General features: G+C 55.2%; 1 protein-coding gene across 1 annotated transcript in view; it reads right to left on the reverse strand.

Annotated features, from left to right (window-relative positions):
- Positions 1 to 5,783: 5,783 nt before the first annotated feature.
- The window catches only part of CUX1 (cut like homeobox 1), a 267,150-nt gene continuing 259,404 nt past the window's right edge, over positions 5,784 to 13,529 (reverse strand). Inside the window, exons 18-23 of the mRNA XM_041423197.1 lie at positions 13,244 to 13,360; positions 11,204 to 11,287; positions 10,889 to 10,945; positions 8,843 to 8,923; positions 6,901 to 6,965; positions 5,784 to 6,461 (exon numbers count right to left, since the gene is read on the reverse strand). Coding sequence (XP_041279131.1) covers positions 6,401 to 6,461; positions 6,901 to 6,965; positions 8,843 to 8,923; positions 10,889 to 10,945; positions 11,204 to 11,287; positions 13,244 to 13,360 — 465 coding nt within the window. The 3' untranslated portion in view covers positions 5,784 to 6,400. The remainder of the gene's footprint in view (positions 6,462 to 6,900; positions 6,966 to 8,842; positions 8,924 to 10,888; positions 10,946 to 11,203; positions 11,288 to 13,243; positions 13,361 to 13,529) is intronic.

Genomic DNA, 13,529 nt, shown 5'->3' on the forward strand with positions numbered 1-13,529 from the left:
GATCCTCTCCCCAGCATTTCTTGCTGTGCTGGTCCAAGTGGCTTTTTCATTGCAGTTTTCCAGGGTTTTGCTTTTCCTACAGGCTGGAAAATGCCCTTCTGGCAACCTTGGCTTTGAAGCAGCCCCACGCTGCTGGGTCAGGCTGGCCGTGGTGCTCCTGCAGTGCCCAGCTCCCTGCAGCAGCTCTGAATGCTCCCTTGCACGTGTGTTCAATAAAAAAAGGGAAAAAAAGCATTAAATATTAAAGGAAAAACCATAGTTGCCTGGACTCAGAGCAGCTCTTAAAAATGTTAGCAGCTCCAAAATCCCAACCTTCCCTTGGCTTTGAAAGCTTCCATCTTTGCAGCAGCCTGGGGGGAGCTGGGCAAGGTGCGTGTGAGGAGCAGGGCTGGTGGGCAAAGTGCCCCCAAAGAAGTTCCCAGAATGAAGCTACCTGGCCCAAAGCAGCAGGCAGGGAAATTCCATAACCCTGTGAACCTGCAGGGGCTGGTGTGTGGAGGGGAACTGGGAAAAAGCCCTGGAAAATCCCAGTTCTGTGCCAGGGCACTGGGAGGTGGCCAGTCTGTGTCACCCCAGAGGAGGGGGACACCAGGCAGGGACAGGACAGGTGCCATCCTCCCCCAGGCACTTGGGATCTGCTCCTGGGGGAGGTGTTAGAGTCCCCTCCATCAGCAGGGCCCTGAGGGGCTTTTTCTCTGCAGGGGAATGGCAATGTCTTGCCTGGTCCCACCCCAATCCCAAACCCAGTCCCTGGGCTGGTGCGATGCTCCCTGGGATCAGGCTGCAGAGGGGAGGGTTTGCAGAACAAAGCCAGGTTTTTTTTTAAGGCAAAGAGCCTTTTCCTGGCTGGGCAGGGGTACTAAGAGGATGTTGCACTGCATACTCCCTGTTGCCCAAAATGAAGGCTTTAGGGAACATCAGTGGGATCATTCATGCAGGTCCAGCTCAGAGCCCCCCTCTGTGCTGAGCATCTTCACCAAGCCTCTAAAACCATCAAGAGGCTATTAAAAAAAACCCCAGAAAAACAACAACAAAAAAAAAATCATTATTTCCTAGAGCCCTTTCTTTCCCCAGGAGACTCTCGGGGGGCCCTTCCCTGATCCTGCTGCAGCTGGAACCTGCAGGATCACCTTCCCGAGCCTCACCTGAGCGCATCCCCTCGGGCAGGCTCGCCGGGACCAGCGCGGTGGGAATGGCTTTCCATAGGCACAGGCGCCTGAAAGGCTCCAGCTCCCGGCTGCTCAGGGCAAGGATTTGGGGCAGGGTGTGCTGAGGGTGTACCCCAGAGCTGGATTGCTGCTGGGATGTGGCACGACGGCTCCTCACCTCCTAAATCCCACTGGCATCGCCTCCCGGGGGGTGCCAGCGGGATGCTCAGCTCCTGGCCCCGGGAGCCAAGTTGTGATTGTGGCCAAAGCCCCGCGGTTCCCTCGCCCCCGCTCCCTCCATGGCTGTTTTTGGCTGCCATGTGCGGTGGGGATGCTTCTTCTGGGCACGGAGAGATGCCACAGGAGGATGATCCAGGGCTGTGGTGCTGCCTGGGGGCAGTGCGTGCCTAAGAACCCAGCCCACCCATTCTCCCAGTGCCCAAACACCCTCCCAGCCATTCTCCCGGTGACCAAAAACCCTCCCAGCCATTCTCCCTCTGGGAAATGAAGGGCAGGGGCTGTGGTGACCCCCTGGCACTGGCTGCTGTCCCCACTGGGATCCCTGGCAGAGGGTCCTTGCCCACGGGCCCTTCAGCATTCCCCGTGCCAGCGTGGCGTTTCCACCTTGTGTGCCCCGTTTGGGTTTCCCTGCCTCAACAGGAACAGGCTTTTGGGGTGGGGGGAGCAAGGTGAAGACCCCTCCCTTCCCCTGGGAGCTGGAAAAGCCTGCGAGGAGCATCTCCAGGGAGACTCTGTAAACAGGAGCAGGGGAGGGAGCGAGGGGGGCTCTCCATCTGCTGCACCAGCTCTGGGCCCCGGCCTGCCGTCAGATGTCTCACACAACAGGAAGCAATAAAACACTTATTACCAGCGTGGGGGAGCCTCTTTCTCCTGCTGGAGAGTGGGATTTTGCCCAGAATCCCACTTAGGGGTGGCTGTTCACAGGGTTAGGGGGCTCCTGTGCTATCAGAGCTCGTGGCAGAGGTGCCCAGCTCTGCTGCAGCAGGGGATGGTGCCAGCCCCGCTGGGATTCCTGCATCCCCCACATCCCTCTGCTGTCCCAGCATCAGGAAGAGCTCCCTGGCCAAGGGACTTCCAGCACCCAAACCCTGCTGGCCTGTTTAAAGCAGCCCATCCAAACCCAGCACTCTGTCTGCTCCGTGTCGGGGAGGGATTGAGAGGACGATGGTTGGTGGGCTGCAGTGTTCACCCTTGGATGGCAATTCCTGCCTGAGCTGGAGCATGGCTCCAAGACAGATGTTCAGCTGTGATCTAAAGGCATCCAGAGGTGGAGATGCAGCAGCACCATTTCCCTGCCTGCCTGTAGTGAATAATTAGAGCCACATTTCCAGAAATAAGTACCTGTGGCCAGCCTGGCCAGGTTCCTGCTGCCAGGTACCCAAACCCTTTATGTTTCACCTCCTTTTCCCCCACAGGGGCTGTGCCCCTGCCTTTATGGGGATACCCAAACAGCTCCTCTCTCATCCTGAGCGAGCTGTGTCCACGCACTGCCCCACGCTCTGTTTACCCACCACGCTCACTGGCACACCCTGAACTGGAGATAACCCGGGCTGGCTCTGCCCGTGTTTGTGTCTGAGCTCCTTTCCTGCCGGCTGGAGTCTCCCTGGCATCCTGCAGCCCTGGAGCCATCGATCTCCCTTCCCATCCCAGCCCCGCTGCCGGCAGGGACGCGGCGCCCGGGCGGAAACCTTTAGGAAATGGCATTATTGGTTTTTTATAGCACTGCAATAATTGCTGCTGCAGTTTGCTCTGCGCACAGTGCTCCTTCTGGAGCTGCCAGGGCATTCAGCATCCAGAATCCACGGGGCTGGAGTGGGATCAGCCCCCTCAGCCCAGATCACAACAGACTGGCCACATCCTGGCAGGGATTTCTCTCTCTGTCTCCTTTGCCCACAGCAAAAACTGAACTTGTGACCCAGATGTGAGCAGCCTGTTATCTCGTTAGCCAGCCCAGCTTCCCCAGGAGCCTTTTATTAGCAGATAAACCCCCGAAATTCAGCCTGGGTCTCTGAGATGGGCTGGGAGATTCGCAGGTTAAACAGATATAAGAAGCACAGGTTTGCCCATAATTATTTTCCTGAATATCTGTCAATGCTAATTAAAATTTTTTCCCATAATTAAATTTAAAACAGCAAGGGAGAGCAAGGGGTCGCTGAAATCCTTTTCTTTTGAATCACTCAGGGATAAAAGGGGTTTTCAAATCAAATCAGTAAAAAAAATCCAATTCCCATTTTCTCCCCCTGCCTCCAAGAGAGGGACAGATTGTGGGGTGCTTTGGGGCTGCCCTCTGAGCCTGGCTGGGAATGGGGTTTAGGGGGATGCTGGGGCTCAGGGCTGTGGCTCTGTGGGTGGCTGTAAGGAAAATTCACTGTGTCCCCAAAACCCAGCAGAGCCAGTGACACCCCAGAGCTGGATCAGGCAGGGAATGAGGAATTGGCTGTGCCCTAAATCCCACACGTGCCAGGACAACAAGGACAGTGCTGCTGCTGCTCCCCTCCAGCAAACCCTGCACAGGGTGAGCTCGTTTGGAGCCCTTGCCCAAAGCTGGGGCTCCTGCTCGCTTTAATTGATGCACAATGTCATTTTTCAGGAGGAAAGGGGTTTGGACACTGCACTTCCAAGCTTGGCTGGGGGTGCCAGGAGGTGTTGGGGGCTGGAGGAGCCATCCCCCTGTGCCTGGGCACTCCAGGACACCCCTCACGTGCAGGGCATCTCCCGAGGCACCAGAACTGCAGGATTTTGTTTTGTCCTGAGCAGGAAGATCCCTGTCCTGGCACACTCTGCTCTGCCTGGAATCACCGGGATCCCCTGGAGCCCAGCACCTCCAGCACAGCTCTGGGAAGCAGCTCTGAAGACTTGGCTGAGGCTCTGGGCAGTGACCCGAGAGCCCTCCCCAGCTCAGGCTTTCCCTGCCTCAGACACAGGGTTTGGCAGCCAAAGCCAGGCTCTTGGGAGTGGCTCTGGGGACACTGGGACATCCCTGGGCTGCTGCAAGGTCACCAAGGCTGGGGTGAGCCAGCTGAGGAGAGCAGGGCCATGCCATGGCACTGGGAGCTGCGAAACTCTGAGATCAGGAGAGAAAACAACAGCCCACATCTAACGCCTGCCCTCCCCGGGAGGGATCTTGGGACAAATCAGTGAGCTTGTCATTTTTATTTTGGACGGAAGGAGGTGACAGCTCTGCCTGAGGGACAAGATTCAGCAGCTCCAGGGGACTGGCAAGACCCAGGTATCCTGGAGGGCTGGCAAACCTCTGTGGTGGGGAACAGCTCCTGGCCCTGCCCAGACCCCCTTGCAAAAAGGAAGCTGTGCCTAAAGGACAAAGCAGCCCAGCTCTGCCAGGCTGGGCTGCTGGGGTCTCCCAGGGCTGGAAAAACCAGGAAAAAGGAGGATGAGGAAGAGGGGGATCGTGAGCAGCTCACCAAAATTAGCCAGGCAGATTGACACCGTTCAGCTGGAGCGCCCGTGCCAGCAGCCACGTGGGGATATCCAAAATATCTCAGGGTTTGGAGCAGCCTGGGCTCAGTTCCCGTGGTCCCTCCATCCCCAGAGGCTTTCTCAGGCCCGTGGGATGCTGGTGTTGATGGCAGCTGGGACGCTGGCTCCAGCACATGGGGACAGAGGTCCTGCCCTCCCCGGCGCTGCAGACATCACTGCCTTTAGCTGCTGTAATGGGTTTCTAAAATTAGCTGCACACTCTGCCCTTGGACTCGAGCAGGACATTTCTCAGTTGTTTAATATCAAAAGTCCAAAAAAATAAAAAAGGAAACAGAGCACAAAAGCCAGCCAGTCAATGCATGGCTAAGTTTATTTTATCACTTGTCCAACAGAACTCAACATCTATTTTAAGTCATTTATGAGGAGTACAAGTGTGAATAGCTGCAGAAGTTTTGCAATTCCAAGACACCACATACAGCTGCTAAAAAAAGCAATTTTAACCTTCCCAACAAAGCCTCAAAAAGCAGCCCACCCTTCCCTGGATCGTGTTTCCCATCTAGTGATTTCAGGCAGCCAAAGCTCATCTCCCCCAGATCTGAAGTGGATTGTTTTATGCAGAGGGCCCCAGCCGTGGCAGCATCACCCCCTCACTGCTTCCCTTCCATTTGGGCTTGGTTTTCCCTGTTCAGAGCAGGACAGGTGCAGGTTGGTCCCTCAGGGTTTATCCCTCCCTTCAATTTGTGAGTATTTTACATTTTGCCATTGGCCACAGCTCCTATAAATAAACCCTGGCTCCCGTGGCAGATGTGAGGCCTTTCCCTGCCTGCACGCTCCGTTAGAGGCCCTGGCTTCCCAGCAGCAGGAAGGGAATGGATGGGAGTCTGCAATGAAATATTAATTGGGAGCAATGCTGCTCTCCTGTCTACAGAGGGGAATTTTAATTGAGGACCACGTTAACAAGCTAATACCTTCCCTCACCATGTGGTCACAGCAGGAAGGAGAGATTGCTGGGACCTGCTCTTTTTAATTGGAGCATCTCCTATCACCTCTGTCTCCCCAAATCAGCCCAAATTAGCAGCTCATCACCCAGCAAACCCAGTCACCAGCAATTGCTTGATTTGACTTGTGGTTTCCCAAAAGGCAGAAACAGGCCCAAATTAGCAGCCCATCAAATTAGTGCTCATCACCCAGCAAACCCAATCACCAGCAATTGCTTGATTTGACTTGTGGTTTCCCAAAAGGCAGAAACATCTCAGCAAGGAGAGTCTGGAGCATCCCTGTGAGGTCAGGCCTGACCAGCAGCACCTCCCTTCATGCCCTTTAAGTCCTGGCTATTCCTAATTATTCCCAAACTCCAGGTCAAGAAGGGCATTGCCAGTGCCCAGCAGCATGGGCAGGAGACCCCCAGAGCTGGAGCAAAACAGGAGTTCTCAAATAGCACAACACCTGGAAATGCAAGTTCAGGAGGTTGCCTTTCCTCCCCTTTTCTGGCTGGATTTACCCACCCAGTGCTGCGCTGGACTTCAGACAGGATGGAGAGAGATGCGGACCTGGGAGGAGGGGTACCCCTGATCTTGCATTTTCCCTGTGTTCTGGTAAGGACTGAGCTCTCTGAGGAAAACATGGGAACTGCTGCAGCCTTTCCAGGGCTGGAGATGATTCTCCCTTAGCTGAGGTTTTAATTTCCCGGGTGGGAGTGGGGGGGATCATTGCCTTCATCCTACAAAGCAGAGAGCAAAGCACAGCAAGGCAGCAGCGGGGACAGCTCCGGCTGCAGGGGCCATGTCCAGCTGTCACTGCCACATGCCACCCACGTCCCCGTTCTTGTGGAACTCGTGGAGGTGGTCAGCATACCTGGGGAGAGAGCAGAGCCACGTTAAGCTGCAGCCAGCCCCAAGGTGCTCGGGCAGCCCAGCACCGATTCCAAGGGGCCGCTCCTCGAGGACAAGCACCGTGCTCTGCTCCAGAACCAGCAGGGAACTGGAGTCATGGCATGGGTCTGACACCCCCCAGGTCTCCAGGATCACGTTTATAAACCTTTATCATAAACCTTTAGCAGGATTCCTCCTGGGTAAGGGCTGCCTGCAGGAAAGGCTTTGGAGAACACCCAATTGAACACGAGCGGTTCCCAGTTCCGTGAGCTTTTTCTCCCTCCTCCCTCACTGGGTTTAAAGCCCAATTAACTGGCCTTGTTTCCAGCACTGGGGTGCCCAAAAAATCTGCTGCAGGCCACCAAGCTCTGCCCACCAAGCAAGCCCTGGGGCCGGGGCTGGCCCAGCCTGTCCCCACTCACTTCTTAGCACAGAAGGCGCTGCAGTCCCGTCCCACGCTCTCGCTCCAGGCGGTTTTGTAGAGCACCTGCAAGGGAAGGAACGGGATCAGCTCTGCTCCCACCTCCATCCCAGCCACTCCTCACTGCAGTCTGTGCCACTGCTGTGCCAGCCTGGCCCTGCCATCCCATCCTGAGAGGCACTTGTGACAAGGGGCACTTGTGACAGGGCAAAGGAATGGCTTCAAACTGATAGAGAGCAAGTTTAGATGTGATATCAGGGAGGAATTCTTCCCTGGGAGGGTGGGCAGGCCCTGGCACAGGGTGCCCAGAGCAGCTGTGGCTGCCCCTGGATCCCTGGCAGTGCCCAAGGCCAGGTTGGACAGGGTTTGGAGCAGCCTGGGCTGGTGGAAGGTGTCCCTGCCATGGCAGGGGTGGCACTGGGGGATTTTTAAGGTCCCTTCCCAGCCACACTGTGACTCTGTGGTCACCAGCGTGGGGAACCCCAGTGTGCTGCAGGGGCTGCCCTCAGGATGGTCAAGATGACCTTTCCCAGTGGGTTATTTTTACTGGGACAGTGCTGCTGTGGCTCTGGTGGTTTGGGATAAGGCTCAGGGCTGCACATGGATGGAGATGTATTTTTGGAACAGGCTTAAGGAAGGTCAGTGCTTGGCTTGGCTCCTTTTTACCTTCGTGCCTGCATGTTCCCACTGCAGAGCCGAGGTCTGAGGAGGCAGAGGCAGCGCTGGGCTTTGGGAAGAGGCAGAAGCTCTCCCATCCCCAGCAGATTGGTTCAAGCCCTGGGAGTTTGTAAGCTGTTCCACCAGGGAATCACCCTAAGCACACAAACACCCACCAGCACACCCAAACCAGGGGTAATTGGAGCCTCCCAGGATCAGTGGCAGAGATGTCACTGCCACTGTGGGGATGGAGGAGCAGGGGCTTCCTCCTGTGGCACACACACTTCATCCCCAGCCAGGCAGTGCTGGGTGCTGCATTTCAGGCTCTTTTGTGTCTAGATGATGTAAGATCATTCCAGCCATGTAATATTTATGAATTTTCTTTTTTCTTTTTTTTTTTTTTTTTTTTTTGGGTTAGCGCTTTAAACTTTAATGATGTTTAACTTTTTATTTCCTTTGCTCCTTTCCTCACCAAAATAACTTTGAGACCAGGACAGAAATATTGTTCTGATTTGGCTTTCATCTCACTTCCTCGTTTAATTATTGATGGTTTGTTTGGCTTTTTTTTTCCTCCCTGAAATGACAAATAAACTCCCAGAAACTGTGCAAGGATACAGGAGGAGTTTGCACCACAACAAACTCCCAAGAGATCTGGGCTGGCTGAAGCTTCCATTCCTCCCAAACTTCTGCTTCTCTGCTTTCAACCCTAGTGGGAAAACTTGAAAACTAGAGAAAAATGGAGCCACAAGGCATGTCAGGAGCATGGGGAGAGCCAGAGCTCATCCCTGGAGAGACTGCAAATGAATTCCACTGAGCTGGAGGTTATGATGCACCCAGGAATAGGATCCACATGGTCTAGAACCAGGTAGTGTGGGCTCAAGGGGATGTATTTTATTCCTAAAATCACTTATGGTATTAGATTCACAATAATTAACCAAAATTTTGCTGTCCACTGGACAGAGGCTTCCTTGGCAGCACATTAAACTCTGTGTGAGCTCCTGGCCTGGCACCACCACGATCCCATGGCTGATCCCAGGAGCGACACGGGCACACAGACAGCTCCCAGCTCCTGCCCATAGGCAAGGCTGTGCCCACCCAGGGTGGGATTTCCACCCTGTGAAGCCGTGGGGACATCCCTTGGTATGCCCCTGTCCCACGCTCCGGCCCTGCCGTGCCTGCAGAGCCACGTCCTGGCTTGGCACAACACCTCAAACCAGCCCAAACCCCCCCTGGAGGGGAGGGCAGGATGTTTTGTCTCAGTGCCCACCCCCCGTGGGCCCCCTCACCAGGAAGACGAGGCAGTGCAGGAGCAGGGTGTAGAAGAAGGCCACGGTGCGAGCGGTCTTGTTGGACAGGATGAGCCGCCCCTGCGGGAGAGCAGAACGGAAATCCCACTTTCATGTGGGCCCACTGGACACCAGCCCCCCTCAAACAGGCTTGGAGAGATCCTGGCCAGCACTGGGAGCCTGCACAGACCCTGCACACACATGCAGTGAGGGCTGTTTGCCACCCCCCGTGCCCAGCTCTGAGCAGCGATGCTCCTTCAGAGCACAAGAGCCCACGCTCTCAGCCCAAAGGTGCCCAAACCAAGGTGGGTTTAGTGTGGGCTTTCCCCCACTGAAAACCCTTCTGGGGGTTTATTCTGAGTTGCTTCAGCCCAGCTCTCCCTGCTCCTGCTGTGCCAGCCCTGCTCCTCAGAGAAACCCCAGCAGTAATTAAGCTCTGCACATTTTTAATTCGTGAGCTCAAACAACTTTGTGATTTGCAGCGTCCTCTCGTCGCCTCCTGAGCAGGGCACTGGGGCCAAGGCTGTGTTGGTGTCCCCAGAGCTGGGCCCTGGTGTCCCCTTGCTCTGGCTCTGCAGGCCCTGTCCCAAAAGCTTTGCTCTCCACCCTTGCAGAGCCTGTGCCACCCCCAAGCTCACGGGGGGCTGGAAACCTGTGGGGTCGGGATGAATTGCCCTCCACCCCTCATTCTGGAGAGGCCACTGAACCACAGCCAGCCCCTGATGATGCCTGAGCCCTTTTGGCACAGCACACTAATGTCCCAGTGTGAAAACCTTCATGCCCATCCCTTCAAAAGCACGAAAATCAGGAGCAGCAGAGGAGTGGCTTGCATAGAACGGGTCCTGCCTTCCTTCATAGCCACTCTTTATTCCTGCTGGAACCCAGGGACTCATTATGGACATAAGCACATTCCCCAAACACCACACAGGCTTTCCAAAGCTGGCATTAAAACCCACAGATCTCCCACCAAACCCATTCCGGGCTGAAATCGTCTTTGCTATTCACGGCCACGGCGGAGGCTGCTGTAACAAACAAGATTATGTTCTTAAATATTCCCAAGGAATAACTCCCCTAAGTCAGTTTTTTTTTGTGAATGCCTTTCATTAATTCTCCGTGGTGCTAGCACGCCACACAATCCATATTCATGTTGGCATTTGCTTGGTTTTATGCAAATGACAGCTCTGCCTTTATTACAGGATTTCTCTGTGTTCTCTGCAGCCCCACAGTCCCATGTTCACCTCCCTTGTGCCAGAGAGCCGGGGGTTAACTCAGCCAAAACCCTGTCCTGAGCCTGCTGCTAATGCCACAAATTCCTCTCTAAGTCAGATTTCCTCAATAACCACATTTTTAGCTCAGAAAGCTATACCCTAAGGGATGGCAGCCCAAGCTGGCAGTGGCAGCAGTCACCTCTGTGGCTCAGACAAGGACCCTCTGCTGCTGCAGACACCACAGCTTCCCCAGGATCTCCCTTGATGCTTTTTTGGAAGGAAGGGCCAGAGCAGGAAGGATCAGGGCTTGGGAAGTGGTTTTTAAGGAGAATGCAATGAGAAGCCAATGTGTGGAGCAGAGATCTTCCCTGGAGTGCTGGACCCCCTGCAGCCCCCCACACTCCTGCTCCCCACATGTGTGGGGTACTGGGGCTCTCGGGGGGGGGGGGTTCTCCTGCTTTGCCCCTGGCTGGGGGTACAGCCCTGAGCCCCACACCATGTTACAAACCAGAGGAGAGGTGCTTGGAGTCAGAGAACAGAATCAGAATTGTCTAAGTTGGGACAGACCTCAGAAATCCTTGAGTCCAACCATCACTGCCAAGCCCACCACTAAACCACTTTCCCAGGTGCCACATCTCCCTGTCCTTGAAATGCCTCTGGGACAGTGATGCCACCACTGCCCTGGGCAGCAAGGGAGGAAAGGGACTGCTCCTAACCCAAACTCCAGTTCTGCACCCTGCCCAGGACAGCAGGATGGGCCCTTCCACTGCCCCATTCCCTTGCAGGCTGGCCTAAAATCCCCTCAGCTGCCAGCAGTGCTGGCAGAGCAGCCACTCACCATGCTCAGCGTGGCTTTATCCCAGGGACTGAGGCTCAGGTACTTCCTCTGGCGTTCCTACAAGGAAACCATACAAGATTTGGAGGCTCAGAGGGCTATTTGGGGTTTGCAAAACACAGAAGGAGCTGTGTGCCCCAGGATGTGCCCCCTGACCCCAGCCATCATCTGGGCACAGTGACTTTTATTTATTTTGTTTTGTTTTTGAAAGCAAAGGACGTTTGAGTGCGTTTCATTCTGTCAGAGCTCCCTGGATTTCATCTGGGCATGGTCCCAGAGGGGCTGATGCAGAGGGAGGGTGCTGGGAACCTTTCATACCTTCCTGCTGAAGGAGGAGAAGGGGTCCAGGCGTTCCTCGTACTGGGAGGAGTAGCGCTGCTCCGTGTCATCCCTGCTGCTGCCCTGTGGGAGCAAAGGCAGGTGAGAGCCTCAGGGACACCCAGCACAAGGACAGAACCCTGAGCTCCCCCATTTGGAATAAAACACCCCCAAAGGATGGAGCAGCACAGCCCAGAGCTGAGCCACGGGGCTGACAGCATCTGTCCCCTTCAGAAAAGAGAAGCACAAGAGGAGCTGTGGAATAAAGTCCTTTCTTCACAGAATTGTGGAATGGTTTAGGGTTGGTTTGTTTCAGTATTTTGGGCCCTTTCCATGAAATAATTGTCACCTGTGTCATCCTCACAGAGCTCACCTGGGCTACTGCAAATCCCACCCTGAACTCCTCTGCTGCTGGGCCAGGCAGGAGGGAGACAGAGGCTTAGGAGGAGGAAATCATTGCTCAAACATAGAGCTGTTATAGGCTGGGAAAAGGGCAAGGAAAATGAAGAAAACCCCTTGAAAGAAGGGAAATATTTGGGTGGGTTCAGAGAGGATGGATTCTGTACTTCTCCTGTATAATTCCCCTTACACAGCCTTGCCGCAGGGAGCCCCGAGGATGCTCGTGCAGCCTCCCTGCTCCTCCTTCCTCCACCTCTGCAGGAGCTGCAGATTCCACATCATTCCTGCCCAAAGCCAGCCTGGGAAGAGCCCACGCTGCCACCAGCCCTGGGCACAGCCTGCTGCAGGCTCTGGCTCCTTGCTGCAGCGCTGATTCCCTGTCCCAGCAGGGCACCACTTGCTGCTGTGCCCGGCTCCGCAGGGCTCGCGCTCCCCCAGGGCTTTCTGGACCTGTTCCTACGTGCACAGGGTTACCCTGCCTGGCTGTTACACCTCTGTGTAAACCTTTAGTAAGCCTGGCCTCACACACTGCAACCCGAGCCTGGGGTCACTGTGGTGAGAGCAGAGCCCGATTTAGGGGCGAGGAGCTGCCACAGCCTGGCCAGTGCAATGATCTTTGCTGAGTATTTTTAACGTGTCACATGTCCCATTAGGGGGTGAATTATGCAATCCCCTGTGCTGCTGCCATGGAGGGTTTTGCTCTTTAGCTCATGGCAATGGCATTCAGGGGTTGCCTTGTGGCAGAGGATAAACATGGAGATGATATTCCACAGGAGAAAGGGGAAAAAATGTCAGAGGGGACGACCTGGCGTCATCACGGGGACATAAAGAAAGAACCAAATAAGGTGCCTCAAGCTGTAGGAGTTTCCCACCACCAAATGCTATTAAAATATCCCTCAACAAAGCAGACTCGGTGCAGGCAGCACGGAAAGGCAGCAGCCAGGAGGAAGGAAGGCAGGGAATGGGTGTCCCCTCTGTGAGTGGCACTTTGGCATTTCTAAGGAAAGCCCGAGGCCAGGAGAGCCCGGCTCTGACAGGGAAAGGCTGGCAGTGGAAAGCTCCCAGGCAGCAGCCTGAGCCTCCTGCAAACCCCCAGGGAGGAACTCCTGAGGGACATAGCAGGAGCACAGCAGGCTGCAGCAAAGTCTGGTTCCCCTTCCCAGCCTTCTCCTGCCCTTACTGGGATGATTTTGGGCTGGCTTCTTCTCTTTTGTCTTCTGGCTACTCAGGGAGCAGCTCTCTCTGCTGGATACAAGAAGTTCAGGAATGAGCACCAGTGGGACAGGATGAGTTATTTTCCAGGCTCTGCTGCAGGGGTTTAACCTCTGCAGCCTGGTCAGGCAGAAGTATCCCCACCTGCCTGCTGGAGCACCACACTGCCAGCAGTGAGCATCAGAGCGGGATGTAGCAGCTGTGTTAGGGAGGAAATTTGGGCTTCTGGCTTCGAAGATGCCAGAGATCCCTCAGCACAGTTCTAAACTGCCTTCCTGGCTGGGAGAACCTTTCCCACCCCAATTAGCTCCAACTTCCATGCAAGCTGCACACTGGAAATGTGCAGTTTCTGTGTCTGGGGCTGTCTGCTGGGTGAGCCCAGCCCGAGGAGGGACAGACAGACAGACAGATGGACAGGTGGACACTCACCCGGCCAGGGTAGCTCTGCAGGAACTTGATCTTCTCGTAGAGCTTGATGTTGTCAGCTCTGAGGGTGTCCAGCTCGCTCTGCAGGGCGTGCACCGTGTGCTGCAGCATCCTGTTCTCCTGCAGGGGAGTGGAGGGACAGTGGCATCCAGCCAGGGGGGATTTGGGGCACCCAGACATCAGTCCCTTTCATCCCAGGAATTAAACCCCCCTGGCTCAGAATTCAAATTGCTCCCTAATTAAAACCGTGCCAGGTGTGGCAGAAGGGGGCTCCCAGTCCTGACCAAGA

Source organism: Onychostruthus taczanowskii, unplaced genomic scaffold, assembly GCF_017590055.1.
Source record: "Onychostruthus taczanowskii isolate IOZ18803 unplaced genomic scaffold, ASM1759005v1 scaffold75, whole genome shotgun sequence".
Lineage (NCBI taxonomy): Eukaryota > Metazoa > Chordata > Aves > Passeriformes > Passeridae > Onychostruthus > Onychostruthus taczanowskii.